The sequence below is a fragment of the Manacus candei genome, unplaced genomic scaffold (genome assembly GCF_025592945.1).
Source record: "Manacus candei isolate 608988 ecotype Guabito, Panama unplaced genomic scaffold, ASM2559294v1 h1tg000037l, whole genome shotgun sequence".
Classification (NCBI taxonomy): Eukaryota; Metazoa; Chordata; class Aves; order Passeriformes; family Pipridae; genus Manacus; species Manacus candei.
In genome coordinates, this window is record NW_026138085.1 from 4,214,147 (window position 1) to 4,237,300 (window position 23,154).

General features: G+C 43.5%; 1 protein-coding gene across 1 annotated transcript in view; it reads right to left on the reverse strand.

Moving 5' to 3' along the window:
* Positions 1-1,765: 1,765 nt before the first annotated feature.
* WWC1 (WW and C2 domain containing 1) overlaps positions 1,766-23,154 on the reverse strand; it is a 66,489-nt gene continuing 45,100 nt past the window's right edge. Inside the window, exons 9-23 of the mRNA XM_051793449.1 lie at positions 21,226-21,468; positions 19,670-19,759; positions 16,827-17,365; positions 12,858-12,966; positions 11,008-11,088; positions 9,999-10,085; positions 9,140-9,332; positions 8,220-8,372; positions 7,560-7,660; positions 6,686-6,833; positions 5,860-6,024; positions 4,339-4,431; positions 3,254-3,484; positions 2,384-2,505; positions 1,766-1,881 (exon numbers count right to left, since the gene is read on the reverse strand). Of these exons, the coding sequence (XP_051649409.1) occupies positions 1,815-1,881; positions 2,384-2,505; positions 3,254-3,484; positions 4,339-4,431; positions 5,860-6,024; positions 6,686-6,833; positions 7,560-7,660; positions 8,220-8,372; positions 9,140-9,332; positions 9,999-10,085; positions 11,008-11,088; positions 12,858-12,966; positions 16,827-17,365; positions 19,670-19,759; positions 21,226-21,468 (2,422 nt within the window). The 3' untranslated portion in view covers positions 1,766-1,814. The remainder of the gene's footprint in view (positions 1,882-2,383; positions 2,506-3,253; positions 3,485-4,338; positions 4,432-5,859; positions 6,025-6,685; positions 6,834-7,559; positions 7,661-8,219; positions 8,373-9,139; positions 9,333-9,998; positions 10,086-11,007; positions 11,089-12,857; positions 12,967-16,826; positions 17,366-19,669; positions 19,760-21,225; positions 21,469-23,154) is intronic.

A 23,154-nucleotide genomic window follows, 5' to 3' on the forward strand; every position in this document is an offset into this window, starting at 1 on the left:
GAAGGGAAGGGAGAAGGGAAGGGAGAAGGGAAGGGAGAAGGGAAGGGAGAAGGGAAGGGAGAAGGGAAGGGAGAAGGGAAGGGAGAAGGGAAGGGAGAAGGAAAAGGAAAGGGAGAAGAAGGAAAGGGAGAAGGAAAAGGAAAGGGAGAAGGAAAAGGAAAGGGAGAAGGAAAAGAAAAGGGAGAAGGAAAAGGAAAGGGAGAAGGAAAAGGAAAGGGAGAAGGAAAAGGAAAGGGAGAAGAAGGAAAGGGAGAAGAAGGAAAGGGGGGAGAAGGAAAGAGGGGGGGGAAAGGGAAGGGAAAGAAGAGGAGCAAAGGGAAGGGCACCCCCAATCCCTCATTCAGTGTCACCAACCAGCAGTTTCACAGGTGAAACGTCCCGTCCCCAGGGTGTGGGTACAAAATGGGCACAGGGAATGGACAGGTGGGGAGGAAAAACAGGTGACAGGACTCGAGGGAATGGCTGGAGCTGTGTCAGGAGAGGTTTAGGTTGGATCTCAGGAAAAGGTTCTTCCCCCAGAAGAAACAGGCACTGACCAGGCTCCCCAGGGCAGTGGGCACAGCTCCAAGGCTGCCAGAGCTCCAGGAGTGTTTGGACAACGCTCTCAGGGACAGGGTGGGATTGTCGGGGTGTCCTGGGCAGGGCCAGGGGTTGGACTGATGATCCTTGTGGGTCCCTTCCAGCTCAGCATACTCTGTGATTCTATGAAATATGTCAGTTACACCATTTCATGTGACACAACAACAAAGTCTTCAGGGGATGGTGCTGGCGAACATTCCCTGTGAGAGCCACGAGCACGGCAAGAAGTTTGGCACAAAGGGGCTGGGAATGGGGTTGACAAAACATCCAGTGGCTCTTACCCAACTATGTGCAAAGTGATGTTCTGTAACCAACCAGGGAGCAGTGAGTTACATCTCTAACACCTTTAGTAAAACCTGTGTTTAGAACAAAAGGAAAAATCCCAGGAGCAAATTCCTCCAAGGTATATCCACCAGCTACCTACCTCTCAAAAATGTCTGAAGGACATACAGAGGAAGACACATGAAAAGCTATATGCTTCCAGACAGTGAGAGAAAAAAACCTCAATTTAGGTGCCAAGGGATGAGAAGATTCACACAAGACAAAAAGCAAGAAGGCAGGTTTGTCCAGAAAGGTCACTTTATTGGAAAAACCTAAAATGGACTTTAAACCTGCAGCCCTCCACCCACAACAGTGGTTTCAATGGGCTCCCCACGTTACCTTAACAGACCCATTACAGACATGAGCTGCAGTACAAATGTTAAAAGTGCAAGTATTCTGAACTTCACACCTACTTTTATGACCTGGCAGGAAACACAAATGCTTCACAGCTCACAGAGAATTCGTTCACAGCACTTGGGAGTCCAAAACTGGCTCCCTGCATTCCCCACGGGGTACAAAAGACATCACTGAGAGTCCGATGCAGAACATCATAGAAGGTAGGGGTGAGGTTCCTTCAAATTCTTTTTATTGCAGTAAAACCTCTAAAAGGTAGAGCTGTACAAAAAGTCTAAACAGCATTATTTAAGAATAACAGCACCTTACGCTGCATTTGTTCTTATTTAAAATTCTATTTCCCAAAAATACATTCCTAAATATACAAACTATACAATCTTGTCACTTTAATGCTGGTTTCTGTGATGATATAACTTTAACCTAAAAATCTTCAAAACATCCACATACTGACAAAAGCTCTAATATACAAATGCCTTGGTACCTTCATAATACCACATAAATAACTTCAAAACCCAAACTGCATTTGTAGAATTGTCCGGAAAGCAAATACTTTATGGTGATCACACGTCGTCTGCAGAGAGTGTGGGGATGTTTATCCTTGGCCGTGTGAAAAATGCCATTTTCTCTCTAAAAAAAAAAGAAGATCAGTTGTTAATGCAACAGGAGTCTTGCCAGGAATGTCCATCATCCACATGAGAGTTTATCCCACCAGCTGTTCCCACAAGGAGCAGCGGTACATCCTCCCTTAACCTACACCTCTTAATTTACTTATCAGGCATGAGGCTGCAGTTAAACTCACAACACTGACCTTACCAAAAGCCATTTCAGAAAGGCTCAGGGTTTTTTCCCTTCTAGGTCTGTTACTTAGGGAAGCAAAGGGCTGCTTCTGTGTCAAAGAACCTGCTGCCAGGTGGGGAATGATGTGGAGTACTGCTGGCTGCTTTGATCATGTGCAGTGCTGCAACGAGTTTCCCTGACTCTCAGACCTTATACTTTGATATAAAAATACAGAAGTTCTTATTAACATTTAACTACTTCTGCAAAGATCAGACTTCCTCATCAGCATCTTTGTTATCCACAGAAAAATCATGGCAGCAGTCCATTTTTCCTCCCCTTTACCTGTAATTACCTGAATGACTGTACTTCCAGAGGCTCCTTCCGACTCTGCCCTCGCAGCCTGTGGACATCCTTGGCAGCAGCTCTCATCATTTTATCAGCCTTTAGCTCACACTTGTGTTCTGTTTTTTGCACCTAAACAAACAATAAAAATAAACAACAATGTTTTTGTTTCCAGGAGGAATTATTTTATCCTAACTAATCTCCAAGTACAGCAGTATTTCAGCTGGAGGTCTGAGGGGTTTGAAAACTGTTGACTCTGGAAAGCATGAGCCACAGGAGCTAAACTGAAGCTTGTCAATTAACCAGTGTAATGGAGAGAGCTTTTTCTAAGGTCTTCTTCCAGCCTTTGGTAAGAATTATGGGTGCTATCAGCACTCTCTTGGTGTCTTCTTGATATACCTTTTAAGCCAAAAGATCAGCTCACATAAGAACGTGGCACCCCACGTTCCTGCTGTGCCCAAAAGCATCTTGCACCAACTCCCCCCTACCCCTGGTGCCATCACACCTCAGTCTCTGCCTGGTGTCAGCAGAGGTGCCCAGCCAAGCCCAGAAGCTGGGAAGGAGCCCTGTACATGAGGGAGGGTGTGATGTAGAGTGAGGTAAGTGCCAACCACCACACGCTGCACCTACTGCAGGCTGGGAGGCTGCCCTGGCAGAACAGATGGCTTTTGTGACTCCTCCTATGGGCACCTGTGCTAGGGCAGGGAATCTCTGTGCTGGTAAATGCCAGGGTTCAGGGCTAACAGCCTGATGGAGCCCTATGTGGAAGACAAGAGTGACTAGTGCTGAGGCTTCCTTTAGTGATGGTCCAAAGTCCCCTATTCCAAAATCCCATTTTCCCCAACTAGCTGAATGAAGCCCAAAGGCAGGTGTTACTCACTCGTTTCTCCACCAGCCTCAGCAGCAGCCGAAACCTCTCATCGTCCTTCACCCACTGTGGTAACTCCTTCTCACCCTGACTTTGAGCTTGTTCCAGCTGTTCCTTCAGCTCCCTCAGCACTGAGATCTCCTGAACCAGCTGGTCGTGCCAGGTTTTTGAGGCTTGCAGGTCCAGCTCCAGGTCTAGGGAGGTGCGGATCAGACGCTCTGTACCGAAGGACTTGACTGAAGGCTGGAAAAGAAGGGGTGTATGAACACAGGGAGGAGAACTGTCCCAACCACTCCCCCCAGGAAGTGCCAAATACATCACAAGACCCATTTTTCCAACCATCTCTATTGATCCTGCTTTCCAGCCCATCTCAAGACAGAAAACACAAACTCAAAATCTTAGAGATAAGTGTTTTGATTTCTGTGTTTCCACTAAAGTTATTCCTTGGCAGCTCCTCCAAACCAAACAAATCCTGCTTGCACACCTTGCTTCTAAGTTTAATGTCTCATCTTCAGATGAATCCACAATGCTGCAGAAAAACCTGTGATTGCTTTTTCCAGTGATGTGTTGCCTTCTACTGGTTTCAAACACAAGCTGTCCCAAGAAAACCATCTCCTTAGGAGCTCAGTATCAGTATCCTGGGGGAATTTTAGTGACTGCCACCAAAATGGGCATAGGGATTCATTGTGTGCCATGGAGTCACTACAACAGGGTCACCTGAGCATCTGAGACATCATTCTCCTCACCCTCTTCCCCAGCTCCTCACGTTTATTGTAAATACTTAGGAATCTCAAAATAATAAACACAGCAAAACTGTTTGTGCTACTCCTTGTGCTCTGACAAGATGGAAGATACCAGGAACCATCTTCCTAAATTCATTGTTCTAAATTAATTCCAACTTCAACGTCGCTGTCATATTCTGTTATATCAAAGAATCCTTGAGAGCCTTGAGAGACTTCTCACACACAAAGAAAAGGTTGTGAATGAAAGCATGTGGCGATTGATTTATGTTTGCAAATTTTTCCTTTAAAACCCTTTTCTGGTTTTTGCCAAGTGTCTGTGCCAGAGGAAAAAAAAAAAAGTGGTGATGTTCTTACCCGTTTCACTCTGACACTTCGTCTCTCCATCGCATTTCGAACGAAGGGGGGCTTTTTGGATAGAGTTGAACTGTCACTATCACTGCGATTCAGCTGAAAAGGAACGTGAAAACCACATATATTTCATGAAAGAAATACAAGCAGTGCATACACACGTTATCAGTGACACCAGAGGGTTCTCTAAGTGGCTGTAAGTTTTGTGAAAGCTATGAAGTTTTGTGAAAGGCTACAGGAGACACCCCAGTCTGAGTGCACAGACAGATCCTGCCACAAGCCTTGAACTCTGTCCCTTTTTGGGAATTGTGTCTCTATTTCTGCACAGTCTAAGAGAAGGTATGATATGGGACTCTACCCCACTACTGCTCTTCTGCTGTGAAAGTAACTAGCCTGGGCAAAACAGCCTAGAAAAATAAACTCTAAGTAATAATAACAATAACAACAACAACAACAACAATAATAATAATAATAAAAATAATAATCTTTTCTAGCATCTGTAAAACATGGGACTTCTCTATCAGAGAATTCTCTTTTCTCTAATGACATGTATTTTAAGCTAGTGGTGGAAGAGGCAGGTTTACCTGAAAGCTCCCCCCTGGGTTTGTCAGCTGAAGAGTTGTCATGTTACACATACACAGCCTGCCTTCTTTTGTGATTGTCTCTAGTCCCTTACAAAGTGCTCAGCTAAGTGGGGTTTAATTCCCTTCTCACATTCCTTCTCCAAGCTGGGGGAGGAGGGGAGCAGGTGTGTGGGATCTGCATGTGCTGGGACAGAGTAGCTGTGCTGCAAAGTAAGTGAGGTTTGTTCCTCTGGAAGCACCTGCTTTTGAAGCAGAGAGAACCTGCACAGCAAATCTGGCTCAGCTGTGTTCAGAACATGCCCATTTGGGACAGGTTGTGCATGATTAAAAAACAGTGCTTGCTTGTTTGCCAATTCTACTAAAAAGAGGCATTATTTATAGTTTATTCTAACCCTCAATTCAGGAAATAATTGTGAACAAACATTTCAAAGCGGAGGAAGTGACATGTAACCCAACACATGATCTGTTCAGTTACCTTGAGACAAAGCACACTGGAGACTTTCAGGCTTCTACAGTTTTTTTGCTGACATTATCAGGTAATACCTTTCCATTTCTATTAAGGTTTCACATTCACCTCATGTAAAGTCAGATGGACACAGCTCAATCAGTTCAAATTAGCACAGAACAGTCTTAAAGCAGCAGGAAAGGGTTTGATATGCAGCCTATCCATCACTATTTTACAGCAGCCCTTCTAGGTCAGTTTGGGCATCTCAGCATGCTGCATGTACCACAAACACATGTGCACATATATATCTTATAAATTTGTGCTTAATGCTGCTAGTTCCAGGGAAAGATACTCTCTGAGAGGTGAGGACAGAGCAAATTCTGAAGCCAGAGGGGGAGACAAGAAAGCACTGTCATGTTTCTGTGAAAAATTCAGACTAAGTGAACCCTGATATCACCCATCACAGCATTTACACCCTCGGGGTTGCCCTTTCCTTACCCGACACACGTACTGACTCTGTGGTCCTGGGGAGAAGGTTTTGGAGCGGATGATGGTGCTGCCTCTGACAAACTGAGTTTGGGGTGGGTTTGCTGCTCTTTTGTCTTTCGGACGAACCACAGTGGAGGACTGTGCAGGGCTCTCTGTGTTGGTCTCTTTATCCACCTGGAAGACAGAGCCTGCAGTGTAAGTGCCACCTTGCCATTGTCCCCATGACACGCACCCAGGGCTGTCTGACAGCCACACTCTCAGTCCCACAGCTGTTGCATTCAAACCCAGAGATTCTTTTGGCCCTTTCCATGCAGGGTGTCCTGACACTTCACTCCTGGAACTCTGGCTGCTACATGGACTGTATTGCTCCCTAAGGGCTCCACATCCATTGATTGCTGTACAACACAATTGATTCCAACAAGCTTTGCCTGTGGATCCAGGACATCCTTGTGACCTGGCAATCTCACAGAGAACAGAGGTATGATTCTAAAGACCATTATCTTGTTGTGCATCTGCAGCAGAGATCCAAATCAATGTGTAGAGCACGTGTACAGCATACCTTTGACTACAACTCCATTCAGAACTAAACAAGGTCAAACCACTGTCACACTAATGAAAACAGTTTTCGTGAGCAGCAAAAAAAAAAAGGCATGAAACAACCCTACACTAACTGTGAGACAAAATGGTCACATAGAGTCATTTACAAAGATTTTGGGTAGATAGAACATTTAATCATCAATGATGAACTTTGAAATAATTGCTCACTTCAACAGCAACCCTGTCAGCTGAGCAATAGGTTTACTCATCTTTCTGTTCAAAAGGCCTTTGACTGTACCTTCTCTGCTATTTCCACGTGCAGCTGGGAATTCAGACTTTCTTCTGTTTCCCACAGAGATTTTCCAGCACAGAATTCTTCCTCCTCCTCTGCTTCATTTTCACTGATCTCGTCCTGTTCTTCTGGATCAGGAACCTCTTCATCTTGCCTGTTAGGAACAGCTTTGTTATTGAACTGGCCTGTTGTGGCCAGTAGTGGTGCTGCAGCAGGAGTTACCTCCTGTAAGCTGCTGGACACAAACACATCCCCAAGGCAGCCAGGGGATTACACAAACTGGAGTGAAACTGCACCAGAAGGCAACATTACAGCCAAAAACTTCATCCTGATCTGGCTTCAAAAGAAGCAAGCTGAGGGTTCAGCCATGTGGTCTGGGCTTAAGGTGAGTGCATCTTGAGGGGAGCTCTCGGGATGCCACTAATCTCAGTTAAAAAGTGTGGCCGGACAAAACTGAAGCAATGTTTTGACATCCTTTTTAGCTCATCTGAAATCACAGCAGGCTTCTCCATCAACCCCATTGGCCAGGCTTACTTTTTATTTCAAATATTGGGCTTCATTAATGAAATCTGAACTATTTAAACAACAGCCAAATTAATATTCAAGCAAAGCCTTGCACTATACAGTGAAGTTTTCAGGACATCCATAGAACATTGAACAAATAACAAAATTAGCATAGTGCCGTTGACTATTTTCAACATTTATCAGCTTTGTTCTCATTTTCCATGCACAGCCTCCAGAACAGAATAAATAGGATTTTTCACCAAAACAGAAACAGAAGAAGCCTCCCACAGCTCAGAATCATCTGCTCTTCCTCTGCACATGGATATCCAAATGCTCTGATCACCCCACAACACTAAGATGGTGGGATGCTACCTACCAGCTCTCTCCACTAGTTAAAGTGCTTCTGCTTTCCTCCAGCTTCTTCTCCACAGCTTCCAGTTCAACAGCTGTCTGCTCTAAGAGTGCTGAGACAGAGTCCTGAGGAGAGCAAGAGGCTTCTTGTGAAGAAATGACTCTCACAAACTGCACAGTGCCCAGCCTTTCAGGTCAGAACAGCCCCTGCTCTCCTCCAGGGGCAGGAGGGAGCCCTGCATTGTTCCAGCAGCCCACTGCACACCCAGTGTGAGCCCAGCCTGTGTGAGCACTCCTGGCCCACCTCCCCCAGCACGTGCACGTGAGCAGCTCCAGGCTGGGCCTGTTCCATGCCATGCGTGGGCAAAGGTAAGTGGATCTCGACTCGTCCAGCAAGTTCATTGCAGCAAAGTGAACTGCCTGGTGGGCAGACAGGCAAGAGCTCACACAGCACTTACACCAGATCAGGCACCACATCCCTCAGCTGCGTGAGGAGCAGGGTTCAGTAAGTATTTAGCCCAGGACAAGGGCATATCTGTAATCGACATGTTTATTATTTTGCTGCACTAAACATGTTCAAGTTGTAAATATAAACACACCAGCCTTCCCTTCTCCTCTACTCTAACAGTCTCTCTTGTTAGTACTGTTTAGAAGAGACTTGTTTGATTAAAGCAGTTGTTCTTACTGTTTTTTCAGTGCAGGGTACTTCAGAGTGACTGTTTCCTTGTTTGTTTTTCCTGTGTTGCTTCTGCTGATATTTATAACTAAGGAGGTTATACCACCGGGTTGATTTCTCTCCGGATCTGCATATTTCAGCAAGGCTGATTTGTGCTCCACCCTATTGAGAGAAAACCCACAGTTTTAGTGTAATACTAAAATGAACAACTACCTCACCAATCAGAAGAAGTGAGAGTGAAAATCCAGGACTTTTTGACTTCGGCAAGTTTGACAAAAAGAAAAATTGCCTGTTTACCCCATTTCAACATCACTAGTAATGGTTTATTTATGTTTAGTTTTAGCATTGTCTAGGGCTTCCAAGTAAGAAGTGTTTCACTACAGCAGTGTACAAGAATCCAGAAGTATGAACAGGGCTACTGCAGCCAGGATAAATTACAGCCAGACCTTCAAACAAAAAGAGAAAGCAACAGGAGAGGAAGACACCCTTTCAAGAAATTTGCAAAGCTGACAAAAGTCACTGCCCAGCCCCACATGTTTTAGCTTTGTAGGTTCCATTCCTCTTCATCTGCCTTGTCATTTTTTACTGCATTACATTTAGTACATAACCTGATACATTCGAAAACCAAAGTAATTGGTTCTCAATTACACTACAATAAAAGCTTCCAAAAGGAAGAACAATAGTTAGAGTTTGACATCAAGTCATGAGAGAAGAAATATCTAGTGGTCTGACAAAGTCATTTATCTAATAATTTTTTTTCCTGATCCAAATTGTTACTGCAAAGAATTCTATGTGGGACAGACCATACAGCCAAGGATTATCAAGAACACTTATGTAATAAGAAATTGCCATACTTTAGAGTGCAACATTCTGTCTAATTAAAAAGACGGAACAATCACAAAGTTATTAAGACAGAGCTGAATACTAACCAAACATTCCTCAAGGTGAGACTTATCTACAGTGCAAACATCGACTCTTAAAGTCTTCTGGCGCAAAGCCGGGTAAGAGATGGAAACCCAAAATACTTCATTGTACACAAGATTGTCTGAAGCTTCCACCGGTCTGGTGCGGAACAGGCAGCTCGTGCTCTCCGAGCAGGGCAGGACAGCCACACGGATGGTCCTGTGGAAACAGCATGGCAGTCAGGACTGCCCTACAGCTGGGCAGCTCCACACAGCTGTCAGGCAGAGTCATCATGGACATCCCTGTCCTATCCTATTCCCTGGAGGATCAGTCAACTGAAAAAAAAGGAAGGTCTCGTCACAGCACCAGAGATGGGAAGTGGCAGGAGTTGCCACAGACCTCGTCCTCCTGAATCTTGTCATCAGACATTGTGGTAAAAACATTGTTTTACGTGGTTTTTTACACCTGTGCAACTTGTCACACCCTTCTGTAGGTAGAAACAGCAAAAGTGAATCAAATTTTTGTCAGCACACAGCTGAATTTAAAAATCTTGTGTCCAGAATGAGTCTGGTAGAAGCTGCATTTTCCCACACCTGCACCTGTGCAGGTGTCCAAGAAAGAGTTCTGCAGCAGAATTAACACCCCCCCTCCACTCCATGCAGTTGCTACAATTAAACCTCACCAGCTAGTGCTAATTCCAGGCAAGTCTTTTCCTAGCAAATACAGACCTTTGGAGTTGATAAGTGTTGCTACGCATAACAAAGTACACAAACATTTCAGAAAGAGTAAATATTTAAGAGTGTGAAAAGCCATAAGCCAGTGTCAGTTTTATTCCCGCTGGAATCCAATACAAATATATCAAGTGTGTTTATATCACCCACTTACACTTTTTGATCTTGTTGTAACAGCAGTGCTGGAACATTACTCAGCTGGATGACCAGTATTGCAAATTGCTTATTTTTGTCATCATATCTGAATTGGAAAGACACAAAAAAGCATTATTGTTAGAGAGTCTGCCTTGCACTCCATGAATGAGCGTTCCACTTGTTTCATTAACACAAATGACATAAAAAATTTAAAAACAAGACAACACTATAATGGGACCATGACTGCCTATAATTTAAAACAAAACCAGTTGCATATGACATGAAGTTTTGCTACCAGAGCATCAGAATACAGAACAGCCCAGAACACCCAGAATTTAATTCAGATACAACGGACTACAGATTTGACTTAACATACATTGCTTTTCCTGAGGTGTGGTTAAATTGCTGTGTTGTAACTAAAACTTTTTGAAAGGCCTTATATAGTGACTGTAATAGAGGCAAGTTACAAGTAAAAACAGTTGCAAGTGCAACAGTGAAGGTATTATGGGTAATCATTGTTTTACTGTGGCTGGCCACGACAAATGAGTTTTGTGTTACGTATTTTTCCTCAGATCCCACATAAATTCCGCTAAGTCTTTTAAGGAGGATGCCTCTGTGCCTGCCCTCCTATGCCTTACCCACTGCTGGGATTCAGGTGTGGTCAGTGATTGTGACTGCCATTTACTCTCAGCAGTCTTCCCCCCACAAACTGGACACTTAAGGACACTGCAAGCCAGCAAAAGGCTTTCTCCAGCCCAGCACTCAGTGCTCCCATTGCTGCTTTGCACCCTCATAACACACTAACACCAGCTGATTTCCAGTGACACAAAAGAGGGTAACTGGTCCTAAGAACCTCCTGGAGCCCAGTGTATTTCTCAATTACACTACCAAGAGGGCATTAGTTAGTTAATACAAATAGGACAGGATAAACAGGGTAAGAAAACAGCACAGAAAGCACCATCTTTTAAATCCCAGCTATCATTCTTTTCCATTGGAAGGGAAATCCAATAAAAACCTGCCACGCTTACCTCATTGCAATTTGCACTTTAGCTGTCCCAACTGCTTCTGTGTCATCACTGTCAAACACCATCACTTCTGACACACATGGTCTGAAAGGAATCAAAGACAATTAAGGACTTGATTTGCCTCTTATTGAAGTGTTTGCATTTAGGTGATACAAGATCTTTTCCCTGCCATTCAGGGGTTAGGGATATGGATTTTGTACAACTAGCAGCTAAAAGAAAGCTCATTTAAGAAGTAAGTGCAATCAGCCTTAGAGGTATGTGTTACAGTGCTTATCAGCAGAAAGTCATATGTCTTCCCTCTTCACTGCCAAAAAAAAAAGCCACACAAAGACTGCAAAAATAAGGCAGTGGGGGATTTTTAAAGGGTTCCCTTGACTGATTTTAGTAAAAACGGCTGACTGCCCAGCAAGAGAAATAAGACTTAACAACTGCAATCCTGTCCTGAATCATGACAGCAAAAATTCTCAAGTTTTATTAGATTTAAGTAATTCCTTTGTTTCTTTAAGAAATCAAACTGCCTTAAGCACATTAAAAGTGACAGAGTACACTGACTGGTCTTGCTGGAAACAGCTATTCTGCATCATTTTCCTCCCCATGTATTCCTCCTCCAAAGTTTTATGCACTGAAAGTCCCCAAAACTACATTCATTGTCTAATTGACTCAAGAGGCTACACTGTAGCACATGAAAACAGGATTAGCATTCTTCTCTTCTAATTATTTTCCATATTACTACCTAGCATTCTCTTGGATTTCCTTGCTTTTCAGCTACAAAGGACACATGGAAAGCACATCCCACCCTGACCATCTAGAACAGGCATCAAAATGGCACTGAAGTCACCATGAAGGTTGGTAAACTGATAACCCAAACAACACTAAATAACATCAGACATGTGAGTGTGCATGGGATGCCTTCTGTAATTGCCACATGTCATCCCTCCTCCCCTCTCCACAGAGCTGCCTGTCCCCTCGAGGGGACACAGGGGCTCTGAGACACCCAACTGTCTGACTGCCTAGGTTGAGAACCATAAGCTCTAATTTACAGAAGCACTGCACTTCCTTGTCAAAGTGAATTGTGCTGTAAACATAAAAATTACTCATTTATCTAGAGAATTAATGAAAAAAATGAATGAATGGGGGGAATATGAGATGAGCAATTTTTTGCTTCTACAGTTGTGTCTTGCAACTAATGACCCTCAGTGCTAATAAAAACAGGAGGAAAACCCATGTTAGAGCAGCTAAACCAGGTACCAACAAGATCAGTGCCTTCCAGTGAACTTTTTTCAAAGCTCCCCAGACAGCTTGAGCAAGCAGTATGGGAGGTTCACAAACCCAGCAAGAGCAGTGACTCCCAGCTCCAGTGACAAGTTTTGTCCTCAGGGGGACAAGTCCTGCAGGAGTCACATACTGGTTCCAAGAACTTGGGAACTGCATCACAGCATGTACACATCCATGAGGCACTCCAAGGTGCCTTGCTGTTTTCCTTAGACATCCCAAATCCCCTCCCACTGACTGAGGGCTGTCACTGACAGCAGAGTGGCTGACTGAGAGGAGGGGAACTTTACACCTGCCAGATGGCTCTGCTACCCCCACCAAGGCAGCAGTCACAGCTTACCAGCACCTCCACAAACAGACCAGCTGTTCAAACAGCTCTCTGTGAGCTTGCTTTCTGCTATTATGGGAAGCACGGGCCATTTTGATAATCAAATTCAACCTGCTCATGGATTTTTCAGAATCCGAGATTGAGAACTTCAGCTGCCGAATTACAAAATAGGTCACAACCAGCAGTATTCCAGCTGACTCTGTGTGCAAAGCTGAGTCATTGGCTTCATCCTAGAGAGAGATCTGATGTCTACCTTTGTACAGACGCCTCGTACACCCCGCTATCTCCAGCAACAGATTCATCAGACACTGCCGCTGACACACACGCCACCTTCAGTGCTGTCCCTCCAGCTGTATTTATACCTGTCAGAAAAGCACAGGGGAAAACCAAAAGTGGGTGGTAATGAAAATGAACTCTCTGAATAAGCAGCAGCTTTTTTTCTTCTCCTCCCCTTGAATTGCATTTTTTCCTCCCACCCGAGTACTGTTAAGCAACAGGCACATTTCTGAAGACAAGAGAGGGCACGGGTGGGGTGGGCTGAGCTCAGAAGCAACTGTGGAGTGAGTGCTCTGGGAACGTGTTCGACTGCCCTGGAGAACAGAAAGCCTCAGGAAAACATGAGGAACAGCCTGTGTGGTGGAGGTGAGAGCAGGGCTTCATCACATGTCAATGAACCATGGGTCCTGCAGCAGTGTACCCATGGGTTGAGGTGACACAGAGGTTGTGCTGAGTGTGTTCCAGTGAACTTATTTATAAGTTCCAATGAACTTACAAATATGAACCAATAAAACAAGTCACTCTTAAGCAGACAGCAGACCTTCTGATTCAGCCACCCAGAGAGTAGCAGCTGGGCAAAAGCTGCTGACCAAGCTCTAGCCTAGTATGGATTATGGGGAGAGGCATATTCTGCCTGAAGAGCTTATGCCAAGTTTAGCTTCAAGGAGGGAGAACAGCAAAAAAACCCACCCCATGACTACTCCTAAACCCAAAAGGTTAGTGTACACAGGACAGAAGGCAGGTCCACAAAGACCAGGTTAATTAGCTGAACATGGAGAGAAAGAGATATTCTAAGATTTAAAAGAGCAGCCACGTGCAGGAATGCAGGGAAAAGGAGATGGGTAAGAGAAAGGAAGGAAGGTGAAGCAAGGAGTTTTGCACAGAGGTGTTATCTCATGTAAATTCCTTGTGCTACAAAACTGCCCTGGAAACTTCTGTAAATTCTGCATCTTTTCTTGAACATTTCTGCAGAGAAGTTTTGGCCAAGAGTCTGGAGAACTCCATCTGCCAATGTGGGTAAGGAATGCTGGGCCATACCCAGCTCCCAGATGTCCCTCACTGTCAGGGCACTTGCCCCCAGACCAATATATGGTTTCCATCACTTGTTTTTTCTTTATTAAAAAACAAGTTTGAGTTCTGATTGGTCTTTTGGGTTTTGGGGATGGTTTTTTGTGTTGTTGGGGTTTGGGGTTTTTTTCACAGTCTCGCAAAGCCACTCAAAGAATTAAAACCAGCTTTGAATAAAATGGTGGAAAAAGTGTGCAAGCTCAACATAGGGTTATGGAATACCATAAAGATTTGTTCTACAGCCAACAGTAGAGGGTGCTACAGGTAACACCAATCCATTGAGACACCTGTGTCATTTGGGCCCGTTTATCCATGGATTTTCTGACACTATCATCAAATGGAATTTTTCATCTTGGTATTCCCATAGAACTATCACAGAAATAAAATGTCCAGACCTTTTCCTCATAGGGCAATCCACATAAATAGAAGTTAGCATCTGTAACACAGTAATTAAAACAAGTGGATCCATTTGATAGTGGCATTCACAGTTTAATCCATCCTCCTTCCTGCCCTGTGCAAGGGCCTGGTCCCTGCTGTGCTTTGGATCACAGGCTGTGCTGGAGGTGTGTGGGCAGGGGCAAAACTGTGGTGCTTCTTTCCTCAGTGCTGCTTTGCACCTCCTAGTCCATGGTTTTAATATGAAAATAACTTCTAGATCAGGTTGTTTGAGTTCTACACACCACTCTCAGAAATGCTGCTCTGGGAACCCCTTTGCATGAGGTTTCCTTACTGGGAAAGGCATCACAGGCTGGCCTCCACACACCTAACCTCTTTTTCTCCTTCAGTTACCACTGCCATCTAGTCCTTTCAACCCAAAAAGCCTCATTTTTTACCACTTCTCCTGAGCACCTCGAGGCCAAGGGAGGTGAATACAGAGGGTGCATAGACCTCAGCAATGAAGTCAGTCTCTGTACAGTGGAGTGTTAAAGTGTAAACCTGAATTAAGAGGAATAGTTCCCTGAAAAGGATTCATCATGCAGCCATCCTTTTCCTTCCTGTTTTTGCAAAGGACTTGGAAGCTCAGCCCTGCAAGTCTTAAGCTCTTTCATGCAGCTAATTAATACAAAATTTGGATTTTCAGTTTTTAGCCTTAGCTCTGTGAAGAGGTATCACTCTAATAAGAAAGTTTATGGAAGAGTTCAGAACTGACTCAACCCTCTTCCATATTTCCAAGCAGGCAGATAACACTACCTGTGGTTTTCCACCTTTTTTTCCCCACTCATATCAAGAATTTAAAGTTTGCTCTTCTCTTCCTGCCATTTTCCCTTCCTTGGGCTCTCCTGGAGACCCCATGACAAAGCTTTGAAGAGCCATGTCATGCACTTTCCTCACATCCACACCATTTAATCAGAGAATGCAGGACTCTGCCAGATCTCAGGTTTTCCTAAATTGCTCAGTTATTCTTCAGGTGAGAAAGGAAACCTTATTTCAGTCCCAAAGGCAGCAGAGGTTCTGTTCTAACAGAAAGACAAAGCAAATCCCTCAGATATATACTGCTGAGCTCTGCTTACAGAACACGTGAGCGTGCTTTGCCCAGGACTGACCACCCCAGATCCAGCCACTGCATTTCCAGTGTTACACTGAACCACCATCCCCCCTCCCAAAATGCCTGAGGAGTAAAACCTCATCTCGTTATTGCCCTGAAATAAACTACTTATGGTGATTATTTTGTCTGCTGACTGGCTAACAGCAGTAATCACTTAATCTGCTTAACACCTGAGCTTTCACTTTAACAGCCTTGGCAAATCTTGAAGAGCTAAAAAGGTTAAAACTAATCAGTGCCCAGTTCTAATAAGAATAATTAGTGTTTCCTACTCAAATGCATAATACCTCTTGCTTTTAGGAAAATGGTAGCTCAAAGGGGAAGATTTGCACTCGTGTCTTTTATTGTGTTTTAAATAATGTCAGCCTCCTTAATGCAGAAGGCAGTGATAACATGGTACTAGTTCCCTTTATTCGCACAGGCTGTTCTATAATCCTGTGAAAACAGAAACAAACTGCACTGCTGGTTCATAGGACTATAGCTTGCAAGTTTATATTGTCTTTAAAGCTCTTTCTCGCTGCAGCTACAAATCCAGTCCTTTCACTCACTGGATTTTACCCAACTACAGCCAAATGGGCTTCAGACAGGCCCCAGCACTGTGCCCTGACTGTGTCTCCTGCTTTCCATCCACCATTCTAAAAAAGGATGAGCCCTCCCCACCCACCAACAAGCCATATGCATATATGAGAACATCCACTATCTCTAAATGTCTTATTTTATCACACTCACAATCTACACACGTTTTTGTTGCTAAGAGACCACCCGCCTCAAAACATCAGAATTCAAGCACAGCCTTGACATGTCTGCTCAGCTGAAATTAATAAATTCATTGCCACTGATTTACTGGGAACCAGGGCAAGATCTTATGCATTCCAAAGTGGAAGGGAAGGATTATTACTATAATTTCTTAACTATTAAGCTCAATGGTTTTCCCAGCCCTCCTTAAAAGCTTGGTCAAAAAGTTTGTGTCAATATGGCATTATGTGTCTCCCAGACCCAAAACACTAGATGACATTCTGAATAGTTTAGTGCCAAATTAAACCAGGAATACCACCACAACCATTTATATTTGCACATCAAATCCCTGTGAGTTGTGCACACGTGTGTGTAAGTACAATAAAAACACACCTAAATACAGTCTTTTGAAAGACTCATCAGATCAGCAGCATTTTTTGTGTACAAATTAAAATACCAACCCTTCCTCCCAAACAAGACAGAACTCACAGCTGAAAACACTTTTCAACATAAAGATATCAAGATGACAGAGAGCTTCTGAAACACTTGCTTCTCAGGGCTTTATGAACTACATTAAAAATAAATGCATGCAGTGCATACCTTGACCTAGATGTTTATCTCCTGCTCTAGGCTCTTCCAGTCTACAGTTGCCACTCCCAGTGTTTAGGGTAAGTTCTGAGAGATTTGTACTTATCTCTGCATCATCAAAATCCATATGGCTTGAAAAGGCATCACCAGTTAGGAGTGGGTCTATCACCAGTGGAGAGCAAGGTGGAGACGGAGAAGAGAGAGATGACCTTGGAGACAGTGATGTCATGGATTTTGGAGTACCAGACAAGGATCTCAGAGCCTGAACACGACTCGTGGTATCTGCTTTTTGAGTTTTTGCTACTTCGTTTTCATGAATAGTGGTGATACAGCCTGATGGTCTGAACCCAGTGGCTCCTTCCAAGAGCAAGTCAAGCTTGTTCTGATATTCTGAGTCCAACTGCTCCAACTGCTCCAGGTGCTCGTAGTAGAGATCAGTGAAACTGGCTGAGGTGGATGAATCTTGGCTGGAGGTGGCAAGAGATCCTCTGCTAGATGCAAGAGACCCAGGGCTGCTGCTCGAGGAGAGGGAAAGCATGCTGGTGGAGAGACTGGGGGAAACAAGTCAGAAAACCATTACACTGTAATTTCTCCTGAAAACACTGGAATGTCATCAAGCCCACAGGTTTTGCTTTGTTAGCTCAGGCCATATGCATTAGTCCCCACAGCAATCCAGAACCACAGTCTACGCAGCAGGAACATTGGGTCACTTCTCAATAAAAACAGTGTCATTCATACACATTTTTCTGCTCACCATATCAAACCCATAAGAGCCCTTGTTTAGCCAAAACAACTCTAATGAACAGTTTCAAATCAATTAAAATTAGTGACACCATCCTCCTCCCGCATCCGTCTGGAAAACATCTTTGGTTCCTGTTAATCTTCAAAGCACAAAAACCAGCCAGGCCCATGCAAGAAGATGAAGTTATTGCAATGAACTGTCTGACCATTTGGAAATTTTTTCTTCCATTTGCCTCAATTTTGGATCTGCAGCCAAAAGACAATATCACAGCTGCCTGGAACTGGCCCTCAGAGATCACAGCAGCCAGCAGCTCCCAGAAAACTGGCAGGATTTACCTACGTGAAAGACTGCTACATGGAATACAGGGCCAAAAGAGCAAGGGAAAGAGCTGGGGCTGGGTTGTGAAATCAGTTCACACACATTATTCATCCCTAGAGTTCTAGGTTCAGAACATAACTGACAGCAAAATTAATGTTAAGCAGGTGCCGAACAGAAGTCTGTTCAGATGAGAAAGCCCAGACACCACAGCACAGTTTTCTGCTCAGAAGACCAACAAATACTCCAGTAGTGACTACAACATGTACCATCTCTAGAAATTCCATTTAAACCAACACTCCTGCTCTGGATATTAAAGACCCTGCTCATTACTGACCCTCACTTCAGATAGGGATTAGCTACTGAAAAATCACTGCATATGTAAAAGTGGCTTAAGTTGCCCCACTGAAAAGCAGTGAGATGTTAATAAGCCTAATAAATCCTTATTTATTATTTATGGGGTAAAAGCTGGAAGCTACATTTGCGTAATTATGTCCATGACCTTATGAGAGAAAAGGCAAGTATGCTGTATTTTGTATAATTTTGGCACAAGATGTTTTCTGCATTTGTATGACAGATGTGTACTGCATCACATTTGGTCAAAAAAGCTTCTGAGTGAAATATAATTGAAACATGAGAGATGGTTTTGCATATTGGCAATATATGTAGATCTGTCAAGGTCTAATAAATTTACAGCTTTTCAGTGTATTTCACTATGAAAAGGGAGGGGGTTTTAGTTAATCTTTTCCCTATCAAAAAACTGTGCTTGACTTCCTTTTGTGCATAGCTTTGAATGCCAGACATTTTGCATTATGGGGTTAATAACAAACACTTATTCTTCTGAAGGAGCATGCCAAGAACACTGGGCACATGGTTAGGAAGAAATTAGTTTCACATGCTTCTTGGTCACCTCAAAAGATCCCTAATCAGCTAGGTGAAATGAAAATAGGATGCATTTCCACTGCATAAAAGCCTCACAGATTGCTACTCTCCATGGTGGCTTATTTACATGTCAGTCTTGCACTATGACATGTGCAGTCTTTCCAGTCTTTTCGGTGTCATCTTCACAAAATCAAACAGAATCCAAGTGGAGCAGAAGCTACAAACAGAGCAAATTCAGTACACACTGATAGGAAAAACCTCAAACAAAAAACCCATCGAACTTTCTTGAAAATGAGAACAATAAAAACACAGTTTTAGCAAAATGATGATTTGACCTTACTTCCTGCAATTTGTCTGGAAACAGTAATCCTGTGCTTTTCCAAAAATATAGCCTGAACTACCAGGCCACATTCTGACTGCAGAAACCTTATGGATCACAACAGATTCAGGGATCTCTCAATACATTGTCTGCACTTAAAGCAACAGCACATTTGGAAATAATTTAGAGAAATACAGTCATGACATTCATACATGTAGCTGCATTACTAAGATCCACTTCACTTGCTGTATGTGTGTTAAGCTGTCTTTAACATACTTCATTAATATAATACTTCAGGAATTCAACCTGTAGTGAAAAAATCTCAGCTATCCTTGGTCACCTAAATGTTACATGTCTGAAGCAGAAGGGACTGTGCAAACTCCTGCTGTCAGGCAGAGGCAGTTATTCAGGTTATTCAGTCCAGTGAAAAGCATCCATCTAAACTGATGTATGATCCTCGAGGCTTCTCTTTCCACTGCCTACACAGGGCTCTTAGGTCACTACTGAAAGGCCTTGCAGCCCTCTCAGCTGGCAGATGAAATTGTTAGCAGAGAAAGGCAGTTAAAGCACCTACAGCTTCTGGAAAAGGTCACCTACCTTTTCAGCTGGGTGTGCAACATTGCAACTAATCGTGTTGTTTCTTCCAGCTCCCGGACAAGCTGATTTCTTTTGCTACTCAACTTCAATCTAAGAGAAGACAGAAGAAAAAGATGAGCTAAAGCAGCATTTACTATTTAAAATGCAGATTAAAGATAAAATCCACTTTTTTTTTTTTCCCTGTGAAATCCTACAAAAGTTAATAAGAATACACAGTATAACAGAGGACAGAATTTGGTCGAGATGTGTAAACGTTTACCAACTTCAAAAACTCTTACAATGTGGAACTCAATCCTGAAAACATTCACAACAGGGGAAAATAATTACAGCTAGCACCATAAAAGTTAATGTTTCTAGGATCAGGGCTCAAAAGAGTCAAGCAAATTTTACTCACTATTCATTATTGCATTCCTATAGTTACTGTGCTGATAAATGTATAAATGCCTTCATTTCCTTTCACTAAGGTCTGTGGATGACTAAGGGTTACATGATTTAGTTATTAACCATCTCATTACAGCTCTACATGAATTATTGACTTCAGCAACATCTCAGCTTTATTTCACACCTGAACTGGTTTGAGACAAAGCACTCGGGTGCTCACACCCCAACTTAACAGGTCTCTGGACACAAAATCCTTCCCAGAAATATGCTATTTCTTTGGCACACTAGAACATCACCATATTCCTAAAAATCCCAAATGAAAGGGTTCATCTTAAGACCCAAAAGATTCGTCAAACCACTGATATTTCAGGCTGGTAAAAGTCTTGCAGCTGAGATGTCTATATTTTTTCCAGCATGATAAAACCATGAAAAGACTATATAAAAAACTGGTGTCATCTGGACACAGACCATGCAGAAGAAATGAAAATACAGAGCCACAGAGTGAATGCAATGTGCCTATTCCATACATATTCAAGAGACTGCAGCTACCAGAAACATTGTTGTAGCCACCCACGTTAATACATCCAGGTTGTAAAACACCTGCAGGCAATGCCTAATGCAGTATTCATCCTCACTGTACATCCCCATGAGATCTCCCCCTGCAACACAAGTAAAATTAGGGAGCATAGCTGGCATTTTTTTCAGCTAGTTTAGATTCACAGGATATTCCGTGCAAGTCCCACAGCCCTGTCAAATACCAGATCCTACAGGACTCACATACGAGGATGCTGAGAACAAACAACAAATTTTAAAAATTTAAAATTCCATCTGCTGACATTTACCAAGCCTCAGACTGCACAGCAAGTGTAGAAGCTGCTGTGAGGTGCTGGCTGCATACAGAAACGTTACACTGCACTAGCACCACACTGGGTTATTTTGAGCATTTCTCACATTCCTATAAAGGATCCATCGTAGGAACAACAACCTTTCGCCCACTGGGGGAGTAAGACTTGCAGGTGGGTTGTCTGGGAGATGATTTCAGAAGCCTTCTAAGAGGAGTGTCCTGGGAATCCAAGGGCACACTGCTCTGAGCAGTCAGCCAGGGGATGTTGCCGCTTGCCCCTGGGTACCTCTTGCCCACCAAGGCACACTCTGTCCTGTGCCCACTAACCTACCTCTCAGTCAGAGCTTTGCTCTGAGTGTCTCTGGCTGCCTGAAGGTCTTCTTCCAGGCGCCTCCTCTCCATCTCCAGTCTCTCCACCTCCCCTCGAGTCCATTGTCTGGGGTTAATAAACCGCAGTTCTTTCAAGAGCTCCTCCTTCTCATTAATCAGTATCAGACGGTCCCGCTCGGAGTCCAGCACGCCCGGCCAGGCCTCACTGTCAAGCTTAGCCAGTTGGATTTTCAGGTTTGCTATTCTGGAGACAAAAAAAACCAACACAACAAAGCAGTTATTCCCAGAGTAGCTGACCTCCTGCTCCAGACACACAAAGGTGCACCACAAGAAGAATCTCAGCCCAGGGACAACCACCCTTGGGTCCCCATTACCAAAATGCTGTCAAAGTGACAACAACCCCTGGCACGTGGACGTGAAGAATAGGGTTTTAACTCAGGTTTGTTCCCAACAGAAAACTAAGTCTCTAGCTAATCTGCAGTGTCCACCAGGCAGGGAATAATATAAAAAAAATTCTGGATCTCAGAAAAAGCTATCAGATACATTGTAGGGGCTCCATATACCTTACAGCCAATGACCTCACTGTAGTTCATGTGGAGAGTATCATGTGGCAAATATCTGATCTTTAATCAGCTTTATGGAAAAGAACTGTATACTCTCCATATATGATTCAGATAAAGATCAGTGGTTACTCAAAAGTTTAGGAATTCTTTTTTGTCTTTACAATGAGGAAGTTAATCATGTCTCCATGCTGCTACTGGAAGCATTCACCTGTTGACTCAACAATAAACATTTTAGACACATTAAAGAGCTACACTACTTCTGGGGCACCCTGCACCTGCAAATGTGAGGAGTCAGAGAGGCAATAAAACACCACCTAAATCCAGAGCTTCCTGCTTGCACCCAATTTTAAGTCTATTTTCACTAGAGGTATCATTCCAGATTTCAGTTTAAAGTCTGAATCACCAGTCCTTCAGCACCACACCACATGAGCTCAGGCAGGAAGATGATGACTAAAAGCAAGAGCAATACAGATCTAGAATTTAGCAAGAGCTTTGACTGACAGCACAGCTTGTGGCAGCCAAGGAAGCTTCCTCCTTTGCACTCACTGACCTACAACTCTCCATGACCTGACAGGGTGATCATGGCAGTTTGGTGAGAAACCATAGTACAGATAAAGTTGAATAAGAATTACCAGGAACTCGCATTTCTGGAACTTGCACAATCAAAAATATCAAGTGGAAAGCAGGGAATGGGAAGGGCAGAATGGGCAAACAAGAAGAAAAAGTATTTTGCAATGTAAGGTAAGATACTTGCAAAAGTAATTCATCTCACTGAAGACCAGAGAGTTAAGGCATATGTGCCCCTTCATGTGATTAACTCAGGTTAATCTCTCACTTGGATTTAGTAAACACATAAGAAATGGAAGTGAACTGTGTGTGTAAAATGAACGTCCAATATTCATCTCCCTTTGCAAAGGGCTTTGTGATCTAGTGACAGAATTACTGGACTTAAATTGGGCACAATAAACAGCTGCAGCCACTAATCTTGGTTCACCTCTTTCTAGAATTTGGTTTATGCTACAGAAGTGCAGGACAGTGCTGTTTCCCCCAGCAAACCAGCACACGTGCAGGCACAGAGCAAGTTCAGTGCCAACCAGCAAAATCAAAGTGTGTGGGGTAAGCAATAAGATGCAGATCTGGGCAGCAGCAGCTACATGGCTCCTGAATGGCCTTGAAGAATAAAGCTTTGTCTTCCAAGCTGCAGAGGCCAAGAGGAACTTGAGCCCCGAGAGAGCCTGTGAAGGATTAGGCTCACACACACCGACCTGCCTCCACTGTCACAGGAGACACAGCAGAGATCACCTTTCTGAAGAGAAGCCTCACTTTCTGTAAACCCATTTCCCACAGCAGGTTGTTCACTCTAATTA